The sequence below is a fragment of the Pocillopora damicornis genome, chromosome 3 (assembly GCF_964200805.1).
Source record: "Pocillopora damicornis chromosome 3, jaPocDami1.2, whole genome shotgun sequence".
NCBI lineage: Eukaryota > Metazoa > Cnidaria > Anthozoa > Scleractinia > Pocilloporidae > Pocillopora > Pocillopora damicornis.
Window position 1 is genome coordinate 24,300,092 of NC_142672.1, and position 16,816 is coordinate 24,316,907.

The 16,816-nt window shown below is 39.1% G+C and overlaps 2 protein-coding genes across 3 annotated transcripts; both read right to left on the minus strand.

The window, feature by feature from the left end:
• Positions 1-3,277: 3,277 nt before the first annotated feature.
• On the minus strand, positions 3,278-12,090 carry LOC113678223 (uncharacterized). 2 transcript variants are annotated; one of them, XM_089201395.1, is made up of 8 exons: positions 11,624-12,090; positions 10,645-11,058; positions 7,792-9,217; positions 7,190-7,460; positions 6,138-6,171; positions 4,965-5,069; positions 4,294-4,398; positions 3,278-4,110 (listed from the first exon to the last, which is right to left on the minus strand). In XM_089201395.1, exons 1-8 carry the CDS (start codon positions 11,946-11,948, stop codon positions 3,995-3,997), a joined length of 2,796 nt encoding a protein of 931 aa, XP_089057521.1. In that variant the 5' UTR covers positions 11,949-12,090; the 3' UTR covers positions 3,278-3,994. The 2 variants fall into 2 exon arrangements, with proteins under 2 accessions (XP_089057521.1, XP_089057522.1); XM_089201396.1 differs by having other exon boundaries at positions 7,792-9,151; positions 11,624-11,820.
• A 66-nt stretch (positions 12,091-12,156) lies between these two features.
• On the minus strand, positions 12,157-16,677 carry LOC113678241 (uncharacterized). Its single transcript, XM_089199576.1, has 4 exons — positions 16,005-16,677; positions 15,271-15,456; positions 12,595-12,699; positions 12,157-12,422 (listed from the first exon to the last, which is right to left on the minus strand). The coding sequence occupies exons 1-4, from the start codon at positions 16,675-16,677 to the stop codon at positions 12,157-12,159; spliced, it is 1,230 nt and encodes a 409-aa protein (XP_089055702.1).
• Positions 16,678-16,816: the final 139 nt, after the last annotated feature.

The following is a 16,816-nucleotide window of genomic DNA, read 5'->3' on the forward strand; positions in this document are numbered from 1 at the left end:
GCGTTTGATTTAAGATATCCAAAAAAAAATCCCTACCTCGATTCCACGACGCCATCTTGTATTCGAGAAGATTTGTTATGTATGACGACTGGTTTGTCCTGTAAATTTCAATCTCATACCCAGACTACGTAGTCTAAAGAGCATCTGACATGAGTGTCTCTTTCATTTTTCCAATAATTCGATGTCATAAGGAGCTTAATTGCAAATTTTCATTTGCGATTATTCCATCTTCCCTTCAGGCTTTACAACAAGGAAAATTTCAATGGTTTATTGGGGGAATCAGCAAAGTAAAGTAATTCTAAATCTGCTGTCTGCCTGCGATGGTGCCACACTTTTTTCGTACTCTTTTCCCAAAACCATGACAGTTAATGACTCAGCAGTAATTTTAGTGCCAAGCCTTTCTATTGGCGACCTTGAATTATACTCATAGCTTCGGGCCCAAATTTGCCATTTCTTAGGAGCGGTGGGAGAAATCTTGGTCCAGCGAGGATCGCTAGATGCGAATCGTCTAAGGCTGCATAAACTTACTTTGCGTCCCTGTTCTGTTTGTCGTTTCCAGCAACATAAAAAAATAATAAAATCAACAAAAGAGGTGAATTTAAAATATGAACTGAATTAGTTAACATTAGCGAATTCCGTTTAACCCTTTAACACCTAGAGGTGATTAACATGTAACCTCTCCCTGCAATACCCGTGCATTGTCCAGCAAACAGGTAATGAGAACACTCAAACTTATGAGGTAGAACTTGTTATCTTGATCTAACACCACTTTCTTAAAACTAATTTACGAGGAAATGTGTAGCAGCTGGAGGGGAGAATTAGCAATCAAATCTTAAGAGTTTTTTCAGGGTTAAACGCATGGGAAAAGTGACTCCCAAATCAATCAGAATTAACATCAAATTTTTAAAGCAACTTAGCCCAAAAGAAAAAATTGTTTTCTTTTTTTCACTCAGGCCTTTTTTCACACACGCTTTTCAATTTGCACCTGCTTCACTGATTCAAATTGTGAGCGGAAGAAGTCTTGGAATAATGGCATTGATTTGGCTGACTCTAGTGTCTTCACAAAAAGGTAACAATTAATTTTCATGCATGTTTTCAATGAACAGCACACTGAGCCTGGCCGCATAAGACCAAGTCTGTGTAACAAGTGGCTGTTGATGTGCGCAAATTGACCCTGACGTTAAGCTGTCGTATAAAGATTGGTCTGTTAAAGCTTTTCCTTTAGTTCATTATTGTAATGTCACGGCATAAGGAAGTCATGGGTAATGCGTGATACTCCTGGAACCATTACAACTTCCTGAAATGTGATTTGCGCATTTAGCTGCTTTATTTTTCATTAATTATTCTGTAGAGTTGTAATCGGACGGTGTAAGTGGACAGCTGGCTGTAATCGGACACCTGTACTCGGACAGTTAAAGCAGCCAATCACACTAAGTCGGTTAAAGGGGCTAGTTTTTAAAGAAACTATGGTGCTCCGCCGGTAGAGGAGTGTAACTAGATAATTTTAGTTTCATCAACAAAGTTGATTATATAAATTGGCCACCGTAAAGAGTTTCAAAGCTGACGTTTCGAGCGTTAACCCTTCGTTAGAGCGAATGACGAGTTTTTATTTCTAGCTCAACACTACACTCACATGTTGTGGCGAAGTGAAGACGTTGTACCGTCAGAAACGGTTAACGTATCAAGCTAATGGCGAAAATCTTAGAAGAAAATAAATTACGTTTCTTCCGCAACGTTTTACTACAAGTCACCCTAGTGACATCTTAAACTCCTTAATTACAAGTGCGATAACAACCTCGAGAAACTTAAGCTTCACTCCGTCATCCCTGAGGTGTAAGACTGTCTGTAAGCGCGGGCTATTCTTCGACCACGACTGGGCGGGTTACCACACCTACCCGAGGTCCCCACATCCATGTAAACAAACCCCTTAGTCTTTGTTAGAGCTCTTCCAATTACCTTTTAATTCATTTCGTAAGATTAGATGCTCTTTCACTCAGTCCGATTCGTAATAACGTGTTAATTTCTTGTAAACAACCCGCATTTTATTACGTGTTTCAACCATAGGGAGCAAAGTCCAGATAGGTAACAACCAATCAAGGAGCCCCCTTTGAAATATTATCCTTTTCTCTTGTTCAGTGTATCTTTACTTAATCGAGATCGCAATATATCTTTAGTTTGAGTTATCAGAGATGCAACAGTTTCATTTTGCTTTAAGTGGTAAAATTACGTAGAATTATATGTTTTAGGCGACTAACTTTTGATTTCTTTCTGTAAGAGGAACAGTTGTGAGCGTAGTCTCTTTCACGACCGTTCTTTGGTCTCGTCGCGCAATGTGCTTGTCCAAACAACGGCTGCGGAGGAGACTGTACAACAAGCATGGCACCGACGCATTTTATTTTTGCTACGAAGTATTTAGACAATAGAGACAATATACCACAAAATACCTGTGTGAGTTAAGATACATTAGGTTCCTTCTCTTTCTCTTAAAGTGAAGCAATGCGATATGTTCGTCCTTTTCAAAGTTTGGAAACTTTAGGAACGCAAAGTGTCCCATCTCGACCTACTCAGCTAAAAAAAATTACTCTTGTGTGCTACGTATGCCTATGTCCACACAAAGGTAGATCGTACATCGTCAACCTTGCACAGGCAGCGTACATTGGCTGTGAAGCAAATTTCCGAGCTCCGATACTTGAGCCAGGATAGTGATCACTATTCAATACCACGTAGAGGCTGAAGACCTGAAGTTGTTATTAATCCGCTTTGAATAAACGTGTTAGAATGGTGCTACACGAAAACGGGCATGTACAACAACACTAAGACCATCTGACAAAAATTCACAGTTATAGTAGAACCTCAGAATCAACTACAAAACATGGCATATATTCGTGTTATCGGCGTGAGATTCTTAACATGCTAAATTTTGGTTTCACATCAAACCTCTTGAAAAAAAAAGCGCCTCAAATCTATAATTCAGTGCTGCGTCACAACCAGCAACTGAAGGAAGAATGCATGTGCATTACGTATAGACATCACTTGTGATACAAATGCGTCACAGACGTTGCCTTCAACAACACTGAAATGGTATTGATAGAGCAATTCAGCGAATGTTTAGTACATAAACCTCTTTGGGGGGCTAGTATGTCGGCTGATCATGTCTACGACTGAACTATTTTCTGAAAATTGAATTTTTAGGCTGATAAGCGAAGCTTCGAGGGCAAATGGTTAAATTTTCAAGACAATATCTCAACCAAGGAAATTATCACTTGTGAGACCAGCATGCCATGCCAGAAGTGGGTTTATTTAATTCATAACCCTCCCATTAATGTTAGTATCGCGCGTTGACAGCAAAAATTTTGATAACTTTTTTTTACTTTCCAGACCAGCATTTGAGATCAGAAAAGTGAACTCTACAAAATTACTTCGTTATTCTCCCATGCTCAGTAATAAAGATAACAAAGTAAAACACTAGACAGGCTTTTTCCCGCTGTCTTCGATTCTTTTCCACGGAAATAATCGGGGGACAAATATCACCGTAAATGGTGGCTATTTTGTTAAAAATATGAGATGATTTTGAACCACGTGTCTTAAAGTAGCCAATAGAACCAATACCTTACCTATACTTTATCACTTAACGTTTTCTATTAAAAAAATAAAAAGATAAATGCGTAAAATAGACAGAAAAACGATTCCATGTGAAAAAGGAAGATTATTGATTTAGTACTTCATATGGTAATAGTGTAGCCAAAATGGAGATACATATTCATTTGACAGTGGGGATAATAAGTAAAAATAGAAATAAAAGCTAGCTGTGAGTTAATAAAGTATACAGTCATTTATGTTGCTGACGGCAAAGTTTCTGAACTAAATCTGTGCGTTTAACAAATTGATGACACAGTGCATCATGTGGGACCTTGTATGTCCACGTATCCCTTTTCTCCTTTTCCAATGTAGTAACATTTTGTGGATTTTTTCAGAGAATTCTTCATTTTGTTTGTCAAACGCCTTTAATCTTGCCTCCCCAATTTTGAGACGATGCCCCAACGGCTTCCATTCCTCGAGATTCTGCGAAAGTCACTCTATATCTCTCTTCCTGGAAAACTCTTTGCTTGACTAGAAACATGAAGACATTACAGCAAAGCATCAAGATGAGGGGATAGTGAGTAGTGCGTATCGCATCTATTCATGCAATTTTGTTGGATCCACGCATTCTTATTTTACAAAGGTAGGGGGCGGGAGGATGGGGTTGGGGGGTGGGGGTTAATGGGCAAGTCCATAGATATGTCCTCATTTTACCTTCGAGAAGAGTTTTTCTTTTCTTTGGAGTCAAGGCGTCACTCGAAAACAACTCTTTAACACGGCGTTTCACCTTTGGCCGAGGCAAATGTTTAGCAAAATCACCTGCATGATAACAAATGTAAAAAATCATTTGACAAGATTCTTTGAGCCAACAGATTCATTGTGGCAATGGAGCTTTTTCCTTTCCTAGTGAAACGTCTCCTGATAAATTTGTTTCAAGGCCAATTCGTGCCATTGCATCATGCATCCCTATAGAGCATCATTTTACACGAAAAATGAACGTCCACATACGCGAACAGAAGATTTCTTATTATTCCTTTTTCTGCCGGGAAGAAAAGTTGTCATCGCCACGTAAACGGATTCGGTGACATACAATTTACATCTCTAATTCGCAATCAAGCGAAAAGCATTAAAAAGGTCTTTTCCATACTATAAAAAACTTGGGTAGAGCTCTAAATCTTCGTCACTTGGAACTCCTTGCTTGACTACAAACATAAAGACATCACAGCAAAGCATCAAGATGAGGGGATAATGAGTAGTGCGTATCGCATCTATTCATGTAATTTTGTTGGATCCACACATTCTTATTTTACAAAGATAGGAGGCGGGAAGATGGGGTCGGGGGGTGGGGGTTAATGGGCACGTCCATAGATATGTCCTCATTTTACCTTCGAGAAGAGTTTTTCCTTTCTTTGGAGTCAAGGGGGCACTCAGAAACAACTCTTTATCACGGCGTTTCACCTTTGGCTGAGGCAAATGTTTAGTAGAATCACCTGCATGATAACAAATGTAAAAAATCATTAAACCCGATTTTTTGAGCCAACAGATTCATTGTAGCGATGGAGCTTTTTCCTTTCCTAATGAAACGTCTCCTGAGTAATTTGTTGCAAGACCAATTCGTGCTAATGCATTATGCATCCCTATAGTGCATCATTTTACACGAAAAATGCACGTCCAAATACGCGAACGGATGATTTCTTGTTTTTTTTTTTTTCCGCCAGCCGGAAGAAAAATTGTCATCGCTACATAAACAGATTTGGTGACATCACATTTATATCTCTTGTTCGCAATCGAGCGGAAAGCCTGAAAAAAATCTTTTCCATACAATAAACAAATTGGGGAAAAAAAAATGACGTTCACTAAAAATAAAAACTTGTAAGGGCACTTGTAGAACTTCCACACTGGTATCGCATTCGTAACAAATCTTAAGGAAAACTAATTGGAACAGATTTTTTCGGTCAATAGATAAATTTGTACATAGCCTCGACGATATTCCTTATCCGCTAAAAAGTTTTCAGGATTTTTCGTCTTTTAGGGCCATTTCGCGCGATTGCATTACGCATCCCTACATCTTAAATAAATCGTATTACACGTGATAAGGAAGCCCACGTGCACAAACTAATAACTTTTTTTTTGGAGTTTGGTGACCTATCCTATTCACATGTCCTTTATAAAATTCGAACAAAAAAACTTGGAAAAAACTATCCTTTCCGTAAAATAAATAGCCAGTGCAGAAAGACTGAGTCCTTAAAAGGAAGTTTCGACGGTAATTGTGAGTATAAAAATTACTGTTTCACATCAATAAATAACTGTGGCAGAGAAACAAGGAGCTGAACCACGAGGTCACTTTCATGGAGTCTACCATGTACCTTATGGTCTCCTTTTGAGATGTCATGCACCGCTTTCCCCACAAGAAGCGGTTGATGACAATCGAACTCCTGTACTTCCACATAGTATTTCCTGTATCTCTGCATTCTACTTGGCGGGCAAGTTGCTTTCCAGCAAACTGATATTGACTCATCTATTTATCGAAAAATTTTTTTCTGATGAAAAAAACTTACCAGTTCGTTTCTTACGTTCAGTGGATTCCAAAGCCTAAAAAGCAGAAGGAATTAGTGGCAACCTTACGCTTACAGTTGTCAGTTGATATAATAAATCGATAGATAAGTATACGAGTAAAAATAATTTATAACGTATACTTCAATAACCCAACTGACTACCCTTCATGTAATCTCCTGTGGAGTAAGTTTTTGGATACCACGTTTATTAAGGCGAATGGCTGAATAAAACAGTATGTAATGATTATCCGGTGAGATATGGAAATGGACGTCGAGCATCGTAAAGATAACTCCCTACTCCTCTTTTCAAGCCTACACATTTGGAAATGAAAGAACCATTGTAACTAAAACCCAAAAACGGTTAAGAATATATGAAAGTCATATATTTGAACTGCGGATAAAGACGTGAATGAAAGTGATCCTCGCAGTAATGTGCACTACTTAGGCAGTAGTGAAAATAAGGCCTGGAAAAAAAAAAATTTTGGCCTTATTTTCACTACTGCCTAAGTAGTGCACATTACTGCGAGGATCACTTTCATTCACATAAAACCCAAAAGTAGAAAACTTGGGAAAACATTAAGCTACAAGAATGTAGCTCCCTCACATATAAAGACCCAAAGTGCTGCAGCTCTCTGGTAGCTGATTCTAACACTTGATTTATAGAAAACACGATAATAGTAATAAAAGGGAGTATAAGTATTTCTTCTAAACCCTCGCATCATTTAAGACAAACTGCCCAAAACATACAGTGAATCCTGTGTTTGGGAGACGGAAGATAATTTCAAATGTCTCTATCTTTCTTTTCTTTTTATTTGTGTTTGTTTCTTTTTTTTTACCTTTTCTGGTAATCACACAAATTTTTAAATTAGAGAAAGATCATTGCAGCTAGAAGAACTTTTGAGGTATTTGTAAAAGATAAACCCTGGACCAATTCAGGTTTTGAGGGGAATCCAACATCCTACGAAAGTGTTGCGTGCGACAGAGCTATCTGCCAACCGCGAGTATTAAATTCTCCTGATTCGCTCTACGTAAATTGAATTTGTTTTTTTTCTAACCTGAACCCAAGGATCCAGTTTTTCGGCAGGATAGTCGGGAACATCATCAACAGAGTGTTCACAGCTCAGGCCAAAGCTTCTTAACGGAATGTAGTGGCCACAGTCAAAATGAGAGCAGCCTTCCTTTTTGTGCAATAAGCAAATATTGGTTCCGTCACGACACTTATCTGGACAAGGTTCACACAACGAGCATTTCACAGACAATTTTATCGCGACTGATCGTAACCACGGACAGGTGACGCTTAGCCTAGTCTTGGAACGTTCCAGATGACTGCAATGAACAAATATAGTGACAAAGACATCAACAACGCGAATAACACAAGCATGACTCATTGTATCGTACATTTAATTGTAGGCATTCCACCTAATCGAAAAAAAAGGAACCTAAAAAGGTCCTAAATCTAAAAAAAATCTGTCGTATGGATCAGAAAGATTTAAAAATTCAAGAAAATTAAAGAGGGCCTCGAAGTTTCCCTTTATTTACAGCAACGTGACAGTATTTAATAAATATTTTTGATTATGGCGTTCCATTTAATATTGCTTTAACAGTAATTATTAAGTTTAAATGAAACGAAATAATGCCAGATATGATAGTGGCTTACCTCAATAATTCTTCGCAAATTCTTTTCTCTTCCATTTTATCCGAGTCTTGCAGTGTCCAGATTTTCAACTTGATCACAGTTTTGTGACACTCTAGAGTGAGCTGATACACTTCACTAACATTGAATCGGGCGGCGTTTGCAAACAGCGAAGGAGCTATACAGGAGCCACGTAATTGTGAGGCCCACTCCAAAAAATGGACAACCAGTCTGCAAAACAGCCCGCTTGGAATGTAGTTGGTGTTAAATGTGAGAAATACGGGCAAAGGGCCATGGGGCATGTTTGCGTCTCTCGTATTCTTCTTCGGTGATTTCAACATACATGGAACGAAAAAAGGGTAATCTTCGCCCTTGCAGTTCTTAGAGTTACATATAACATCAAAGCTTTCCATGATATGAATCAGTGAACCCCTTATATCATTCAATTCAAGGTGTTCAAACGCTCGATTTAGCAACTGCTGCGAAAGCAGTCCCTCTTTTCCAAGGACTTGATAATCTCTCTGAATAACAGGGTGGTTTTCCCATGGTGGACTCACCGTAATTATCTCACATAGTACTTTAATTAACCACTGCGGATCCAGCACGACCAAACCATCTGGATTTTCAGGGCGATCTTGGTAAATAACTCTTCCACGAGCTTGTAAAAAGTGCAGCAATTCTTCAACGTCATTTGTGTCATTTAACTGACAAATGCCCCCAAAAATGTCTTCTGTGAAACGCTTTTTACCAACATAATGCATCCCTTTCTCTTTCACCATTTCGTCGACTTTTTGCTCCACGCGGAGCCACTGCATAGGGATTACCTTGCTGATGTGTGGCATTTTTCTAGACAGATTCAATAATTTCGTACGCAAAGAAACGATCTGTGGGTCGTCTTCTCTGTTTGGATTTGTGTTATCTATGAGGAATGATTCTTTTGAGATATGGTGTAAAGTTGCTGGATGAGCCATGCTGCAAATGATTTCCTTCACAGATTTCATTTCCTTGGAAGGATTCCTTACAAGATCAGCATGTGTACCCACAAGCACCACAGGAGGCAAAACATCCTTAGTGTTTGCCGGCTTTCTCTGAAACTCTGACCTTCCCAAAGAGTGCACCAAGTCCAGCCATCTCATCATGTGATCGAGATTAGTGTCCTCGACGTAAGGCGAGTTTACCACTATTTCGTCGTGATTAGGCAGTCTTACCCGACATTGGGCAGGAGCACTTAACTCCTTGGTAAGGTCTGACACTAGGACATATATGGCTTGTGGCGATAGGAAAATTGGAAGAATGGCATGGTAAACTGCCTGGCCTGCGAAATCCCAAACAAAGGGCCATATACCCTCATTGTCGGAGATGTCGTTTCCCTTGAGGCCACGATCTACGAGGGAAAGGACTTTCTTGGGTACTTCATCTGGTTTTCGCTCACTTTTGACTTCCTGCGAAACTTATTTTGATATTTTTCAATCAGTTTTTACGTTTCTTAAACACGCTTTTCAAGTGCACACAACATACAGAAGCCTACCAGTTAAGCTTAATATGACCCAGGACCGGTGGTTCAAAGCAATAGTAATGCGAACATTAGAGACTGAATTTTTATCTCGTGTATAAGGACTAAAAATTTACAAAAGCAGAGACAAATGTTTACCGTAAACCTACCCACACCGACAAATACCGCGCTTTCGACTCTCACTACCCTATTTGCCATAAAAAAAATTCTGTAGCCAAAACTTTACTCAGGAAGGCTAACTGTCTACCATCTTCACTCGATTCGAAGGCTGAGGATTAAAGGTATGTTTATAATGTGCTAGAGGCGAATGACTATACCAAACCTATCTCCGTAACTGCCGAAAAGCAGTTCGACGCTGCCACCAGCGCCTTTGCCTTTCGAAGCTTAACATATCAACTCCGCCCACGCTCCTTTAAATCGTGATGATGGCGGCTTATTTCCTGACGCCTATTTACACCTCGTCAGAAAAAAGGGCAGCTAATGAGTGAGTGGATAAAAGAACCACTTGTGGCAGCGTTTAGATCACCCCTGATGAAGGCACTAGACAGCAGTGTCGGAGCGTTGGGTCTATGAATTGTAACTTCTCTGTTACATTCATTAAATCTTTAAACCAGAGTAGCATCAAACCATGTCTGATTGTCCACCTGGTTGCCAAGTGAACTTAAATGTATCTTTTTTTTTTCGTTTTCCTTTTGCTTTTACGTTTCCCTATTTTTCTAAATTTTATTCTACCAAACCGTTTTTTTTTTTAATTTCTTTCCATCCAGAAAATCACCTTTTTCCGAGAAGAAATCGGCATTCGAGAAGCCGATTACCGAATCACAGCGTTTGCCTCTCCTTTGAGGACGTAGCTTTTACGTTCAAATCGATAAAAATGTCGAAATGCAGAGGTTCAGCCCTTACAAAAAATTAACTAAGCCTGAAAAAAATTACAGTTTCAGAAAAATGTAAGGCGGCTCGTCGCCCTCGAAATGATTCAGAAAAATGTTAAGTTTACATAGTACACGGCGGGGTTGACAAAAGTTCCTGACAAGTTCGTTTCCAAAAAGAATAGCCAAACATTTCCACAATCAGACGAAATGTACAGAAAAAATAAAACAGTACCTAATCAATTTTTCTCCTGAGGGGAATAAAACAAAAGACAAAAATAGCTCTACTTTGAAATAGAAGTGCTACAGCACTGTAAGGGATTCATCATTCGTGATTTTGTTGACGATATTAAGCACGAAAGTCGTTCAAATAATCGGCCGTTCATCCGTGCTGCCGTTTTTTTCAGCCTCGAGTAACCTCTCTGGTAGTTAACAAGTACTTTGAATCTGTAAAGAAACTAGTTAATGTCAGGGCTATAATGAGCTTTGCCTTACCATTTCTATTAATGACTTCTTTTAAAGCAAGGTCGTCATTTGAACGCTCTTGAGTCGCTCCCTTTCCTCTTGTAGGTTCTTCAGAACTGCTGAGTAACTCCTGTGCAACCAATTCTGCACACTTGTGGTCAAGGGCACTTGTGTTTTCAAGCGGGGCTGGATTCCTCCATGCCCCTTTTCCTGCGTTCTTGACAGGGGAAATCATTTCAATCCCATTAGTGCTGGCTTCATCTTTATCAAATGCTTCACCTCGGAGGTATCTTCTCAGACTTGTTTTGCCAACACGATCCTGACCAATCAGCACAATTTTGGTACGTCTATCGAAAGTTTCGCCTGTCTCCAGTGCTCTCCTGTATGCTTCTAGTGCCACTGGTCCCCTCGCCTGTATGTAGTCGGGGATTGGATCTGTAGCAGCTCAAAAAAGTTAAAAAAAAAAAAACAATTAATTTGCTCCCTTGAAAATCTAAAACACATACAGAATTAATGTTCAGAGGGCGCGTAAAAGCAATTTCATGTAACAACTGTGAAAAACCTATTCCTGCAAGGACCTCGAGAAGATATTTCTTCGTAATCTCTCTTGGGACCTTAACAGCTTAGCTGGATTTTTATTTGGTTTCCGGAGGAGTGTTTCTACAATCCCTCTCCAGAATACACTCCTCCGAAAACCATATAAAAATCCAGCTAAGTAGTGAGTGGACTAGGATACGACAAAACTGAGAAACGTTTCAAAAGATAAGTTGCTTCACTGAATTTTGCACTACCAGAAAACAATATGAAAATATACAAACGCATCAAATTATCTTCCTTCGCTTTGATTTGGTGACTGGCAAATGAAGTGACACTTTTCCAGTTTCGAGGCGCTATCGACAACGTACATTAAAAAGATACAGTGGCCAAAATGCATGGTGTCTGAGAAGTTAGGCACTATACTTGTATGTAACTGTATTGTTATTGAATTGCAAGATTAGTGATATATTACCAGTGATAAATTGGGACAAATTCGAATTTGCCCCAAGTTGCTCTGCTAAATCTTTGCGATTAATCAATGGATGACACAGTGCATTTTGTAAGACCATGTATGTTGCAGCTGAATCATTCCTCTCTTTCCAATGTTGTAACATTTTGTAGATTTTTTCAGAGCAGAACTTATTTTCATGGTCAAACGCCGTTAATCTTGCTTCCTCAATTTTGAGACGACGCCCAATTGCCTTCCATTTTTCAAGTCTCTGCGAAAGCCACACTAAGTCTTCGTCACTGGGAACTCCTTGCTTGACTAAAAACATAAAGACATCACAGCAAAGCATCAAGATGAGGGGATAGCGAGTCGTGCGTATCGCAACTATTCATGCCATTTTGCCGGATCCACGCATTTTTATCTTACAAAGGCAGAGGGAAGAAAGATAGGGTTGGGGGGTGGGGGTTAACGGGCACGCCCATAGATATCTCATTTTACCTGCGAAATCAGTTTTTCTTTCCTTTGGAGTTAAGGCATCACTCGGAGACGACTCTTCACTAAGGCGTTTCACCTTTAGCCGAAGCAAATGTTGTAGTACGTATCGCATCTATTAATGCCATTTTGCTGGATCCACGCATTTTTATTTTACAAAGGCGGGGGGAAATGGGATTGGGTGTGAGGATTAACGGGCATGCCCGTAGATATCTCCTCATTTTACCTGCCAAACGACTTTTTCTTTTCTTCGGATTTAGAGTGTCACTCGGAGACGACTCTTCATCACAGCGTTTCACCTTTGGCCGACGAAAATGTTTAGTAGGACCACCTGCACAAGTGTAAAAAAATCATTACACCAAAACATGTTAATTGAGCCAAAAGATACATTGTAGCAATGTAGCCGAATCCACGCATTTTTATTTTACAAAGGCAGGGGGAAGAAAGATAGGGTTGGGGGGTGGGGGTTAACGGGCACGCCCATAGATATCTCCTCATTTTACCTGCGAATCCAATTTTTATTTCCTTTGGAGTTAAGGCGTCACTCGGAGACGACTCTTGCCAAAGGCGTTTCACCTTTAGCCGAAGCAAATGTTCAGTAGAACCACCTGCATGGTAACAAACGTAAACAAAAAATCATTACACCAGAACATGTTATTAGAGCCAACAGATTCATTGTAGCAATGGAACTTTTTCCTTTTCTAATGAAACGTCTCCTGATGAATTTGTTTCAAGGCCAATTTGCGCCATAGCATTATGCATCCCCACAGTGCATCATTTTACAAGAAAAATTCACGCTTACATACATAAACAGAAGATATCTTGTTTTTTTTTTTTTTAGACAGTAAGAAAATTGTCATCGCCATGTAAACGGATTTTAGTTTGCAATCGAGCAAAAAGCTCTGAAAAACACTTCTCCATAAAATAAGCAACTTGGGTAAAGCCACTCAAACTCTTCGTCACTAGGAACTTCTTGCTTGACCACAAATATAAATACATCACAGCAAAGTATCAAAATGAGACGATAGCGAGTAGTACGTGTCGCATCTATTCATGCCATTTTGCTGGATCCACGCATTTTTATTTTACAAAGGCAAAGACTATCACTTGGAACTTCTTGCTTGACCACAAATATAAATACATCACAGCAAAGCATCAAAATGAGACGATAGCGAGTAGTTCCTTTCGCATCTATTCATGCCATTTTGCTGGATCCACGAATTTTTATTTTTTAAAGGCGGGGGGGAAAGATGGGTTTGGGGTGTGCGAATTAACAGGCACGCCTATAGATATTATGCATCCCTACAGTGCATCATTTTACAAGAAAAATGCACACCCACATACTCGAACAGAAGATTTCTTTTTCTTTTTTTTCAGCCAGTATGAAAAATTGTCATCGCCATACCATTTATATCTCTTGTTGGCAATCGAGCGAGAAGCTTGAAAAAAACATTTTCCATACAATAAGCAACATGGGAAAAAAAAGACGTACTAGAAATGAAAACTTGTAAAGGCACTTGTAGCAAATGCACACTTGTATTGCACTCTTAACAAATGTTTAAAAAAAATTGGAACAGATTTTCTCGGTCAATAGATACACAAACTGAATTTTTTTTTTTAGTCTGGTTACCTATCATTTACATGTCTGTAAAATAATCAGCCAGTGTAGAAAGACAGAGTCGTTATAAAAAAAGTTTCCGACGGTATTTTCCTGTATCTCTGCATTCTAGTAGGTGGGTAAGTTGCTCTCCAACAAACTGATATTGACTTAGCTATTCCTCGAAAAATTTATCTCTGATGAGAAAAACCCACCAGTTCGTTTCTTAAGTTCAGTGGATTTCAAAGCCTAAAAAGCAGGAGGAAATAGTGGCAACCTTACGCTTACAGTTGACAGTTAAGTAGTGAGTGAATTTTGGGCTACCAGAAAACTACATGAAACTATACAAACGCATCGAATGATCTTCCTTCGCTTTGATTTGGTTACCCACAAATGAAGCAACACTTCTCCAGTTTCGAGGCACTGTCAACAACGTACATAGGAGATACAGTGGCCAAAAAGCATGGTGTCTGAGAATTCAGGCACTATAATTGTATGTAATTTATTTTTATGGAATTTGCAAGATTAGTGATGTATTACCAGTAATGAACGGCGCGCAAGTTGGCTATAATCTAAAAGAATATTAATGCAGATCGAAATTCCTGTAGGAATACTGCATGGAAGGCCGAAATGAAAGCAAAAGCAAATAGTTTGATAAATGTTCTCTTCCCTACATCAAAGGGCCGGGAACATTCCTTTTTGGGTCTTCCATCAGTGTGCATGGAGACTAAACTTCTTCCCAACTCGAATTTGCCCCAACGAAACATAAAGTATTGTCCAGGTTGTCCAGGTTCATTCAATAATTTTGAAATACATAACGTTCATCTTTTTCTCAACAATTTCCCTTGAAGACAGTGCACTCTACGAAGAGATCATGTGCTACAGAGACAACTCATGAAACTTTAACCAACAAGGTTTCATGTTTAAAACAATAAAATTTGCTCCAACATAAAGTACAAGTTCATAAAGGTTTGCATCCATTTCTAACAAGAGTTTGTTATAGGATTACTCTTACTACTATTAAGAAATGTGAATCAAATTTTCAGTTAGCAATGGTAAATTGGTTTCATTAACTACGTTGATAATGTAAATTGGCCTCCCTAAAGAGTTTCTAAAGCTGATGTTTGACCGATTAGGGGAATGTGGGTTGTGTGTGGTTTATAAAATGGGGGTTGGGCTGGGGGGTAAGGCAGGAGTTTCTAGGTGTATTATTAGGGGGTCGGTGGTCTTCTTCCCAGAGGGAAATGCTATTAAAAGCTTAAAAGCATCCCACCATCAATCTTTGTAGAAAGAAAATTAGAGCTCCTGTATGTTGAATTTACGTCAACGTCATTATCTTTAGCCCAGCGCAACATAAATAAGCAGAGCCTGTGAAATTTCTGACATGTAACATTTCTGATCCAAGAGCTGTTCAGATTGGTCAGCGCACGATCACAGGTCATTAATTATGTTTTTAATTCAGTTTTGGTCATTGGGTTCCAGCACATTTATAAATAACAAAACTAAACATCATACAAGACTAGCTAGTGACTGCAAGCAAACCTACTACAGGCCTAAAAAAGATAAAAGTTGATCTGTTTACCTTGGTAATGTGGCCAATCTTCAAAAATACTGCATCGGTTCAGAATGCTGACAACAAAAGAAGCTGCTGTTACACTTGCAAATGTTTGCCAGTTTTCATTTGCTTCAGTTCCATCTGCATACCCTGAAATACCCCTGATAATGACCCACTCTCTTATTTTCAGATCACGTGCTGCGCTTAAAATTCCTGAGACAAAAAATAACAAGATTTTATAAGAAAACATCAAATTTGCTGTAACATATATTGATTTTAACCTCTCCCATTGTTACCATTGTTATCAAAGATTTGTAAGTAACTAGAGAAATATTTTGGAAAGTCACCTTACATATACTAGGTTTCAAGCTAGTCCCTGTAGCACGAGCTTCTCCCAGGTCCCATACCATTCAACCACTAAGACTGTACTCTTACTCCCTCCACATGTATATGAAATATTGTTCAGTTCATCAATAGCCATCTATACTCCTGGGTGTGGAGACACACTGTGAGAGTAAAGCCTCCCAGCCAAGACTACAAAACAATCACTTCAGCCCAGGGCTTAAACCCAGACCTCTTGATCTGAAGTCTAGTATGTTCACACACAGACCAGTGCATCTCTCGACACTGGCAGAAAAACTTACCCACCACAACTGATATCATATAAGTATCAATTCTCTCCCCTTGGATACAAACATATCCAAATATCTTTTTGAGCAGATTTTACAGTAACAGTTACTTCAAGGAAAAAGAGATCTTACCCTCTCCTTCTGTTTCAATTGCAATTGCTCCAGGAAATGACTTCAGTAGTTCATATTGTTGCCACTCAGCTTGTACTAGCTTAGAACCAATCAAAATCTCACCACAGTGGACTTCAACTTTCCTTTCTTTAGGATTTGCTAGGGGCGGATTCCAACCATAACCTGCACATTCAATGAGTTCAGCAATGTGTCTGCTTACAGGAGTTTTGAACCCACAAAATTTCTTTGTAACCTCCTGATAGGAATAGGTTGTGAGCTCTTCTGATACAACCACATCCCCCAGCTTTGTTGATTCCTGATTCATACCACTGCAGTGGCCCACAGAAAAGACAGCTTTTGGCCTCAGCTGAGTGACAACAGTCAAAGTACCACCAGGAAAGTTAGAACCCTCTGAGCAATTAATCAAAGCAACTTTCAGTTTAACACCTTTATCTCCACCAATGTTGCCAAAGTATACAAAACCAAGCTCTTTCAGATAGCTTTTGAATGGATCATTAATGTAATAGTAGCAACTTAAGAAATCAACATCTTTCACTGTTAACAACAGAATGTCAATTGGGAGTTGAACCTTCCTCCACATTGTTACTGAACAGGGAAGCTCACTTAACTTTGGAAGATCAACATTGATCTTTGGTGGATCAACATGAATGTTCCTGAAAGTGCTTGCTTTCATTCTAACTTGTAACAATGCCAATCAGCTTCTGTAAAAGAAACAAGACAGAGCAATTGATCAGATACATTGAAGACTTGAAGCCATTCCATAGAACATGCACTGAGATTGTAAGGGAAAGGGAAAGTACAATTTGAAATAA

What these genes read in the sequence shown, in the direction of transcription:
- LOC113678223 (XM_089201395.1), bottom strand. Translation starts at nt 11,948, where the DNA reads ATGCTTTGCTGTGATGTCTTTATGTTTTTAGTCAAGCAAGGAGTTCCC. An exon ending in ATTTGCGAAGAATTATTGAG is followed by an intron (nt 7,461 to 7,791) that starts GTAAGCCACTAT and finishes TGTTCATTGCAG; the next exon opens with TCATCTGGAACGTTCCAAGA. An exon ending in AGGAAAAACTCTTCTCGAAG is followed by an intron (nt 4,399 to 4,964) that starts GTAAAATGAGGA and finishes GTTATCATGCAG; the next exon opens with GTGATTTTGCTAAACATTTG.
- LOC113678241 (XM_089199576.1), bottom strand. Translation starts at nt 16,677, where the DNA reads ATGAAAGCAAGCACTTTCAGGAACATTCATGTTGATCCACCAAAGATC. An exon ending in AATTGAAACAGAAGGAGAGG is followed by an intron (nt 15,457 to 16,004) that starts GTAAGATCTCTT and finishes TTTTTGTCTCAG; the next exon opens with GAATTTTAAGCGCAGCACGT. An exon ending in AATAAAAATTGGATTCGCAG is followed by an intron (nt 12,423 to 12,594) that starts GTAAAATGAGGA and finishes ACACTTGTGCAG; the next exon opens with GTGGTCCTACTAAACATTTT.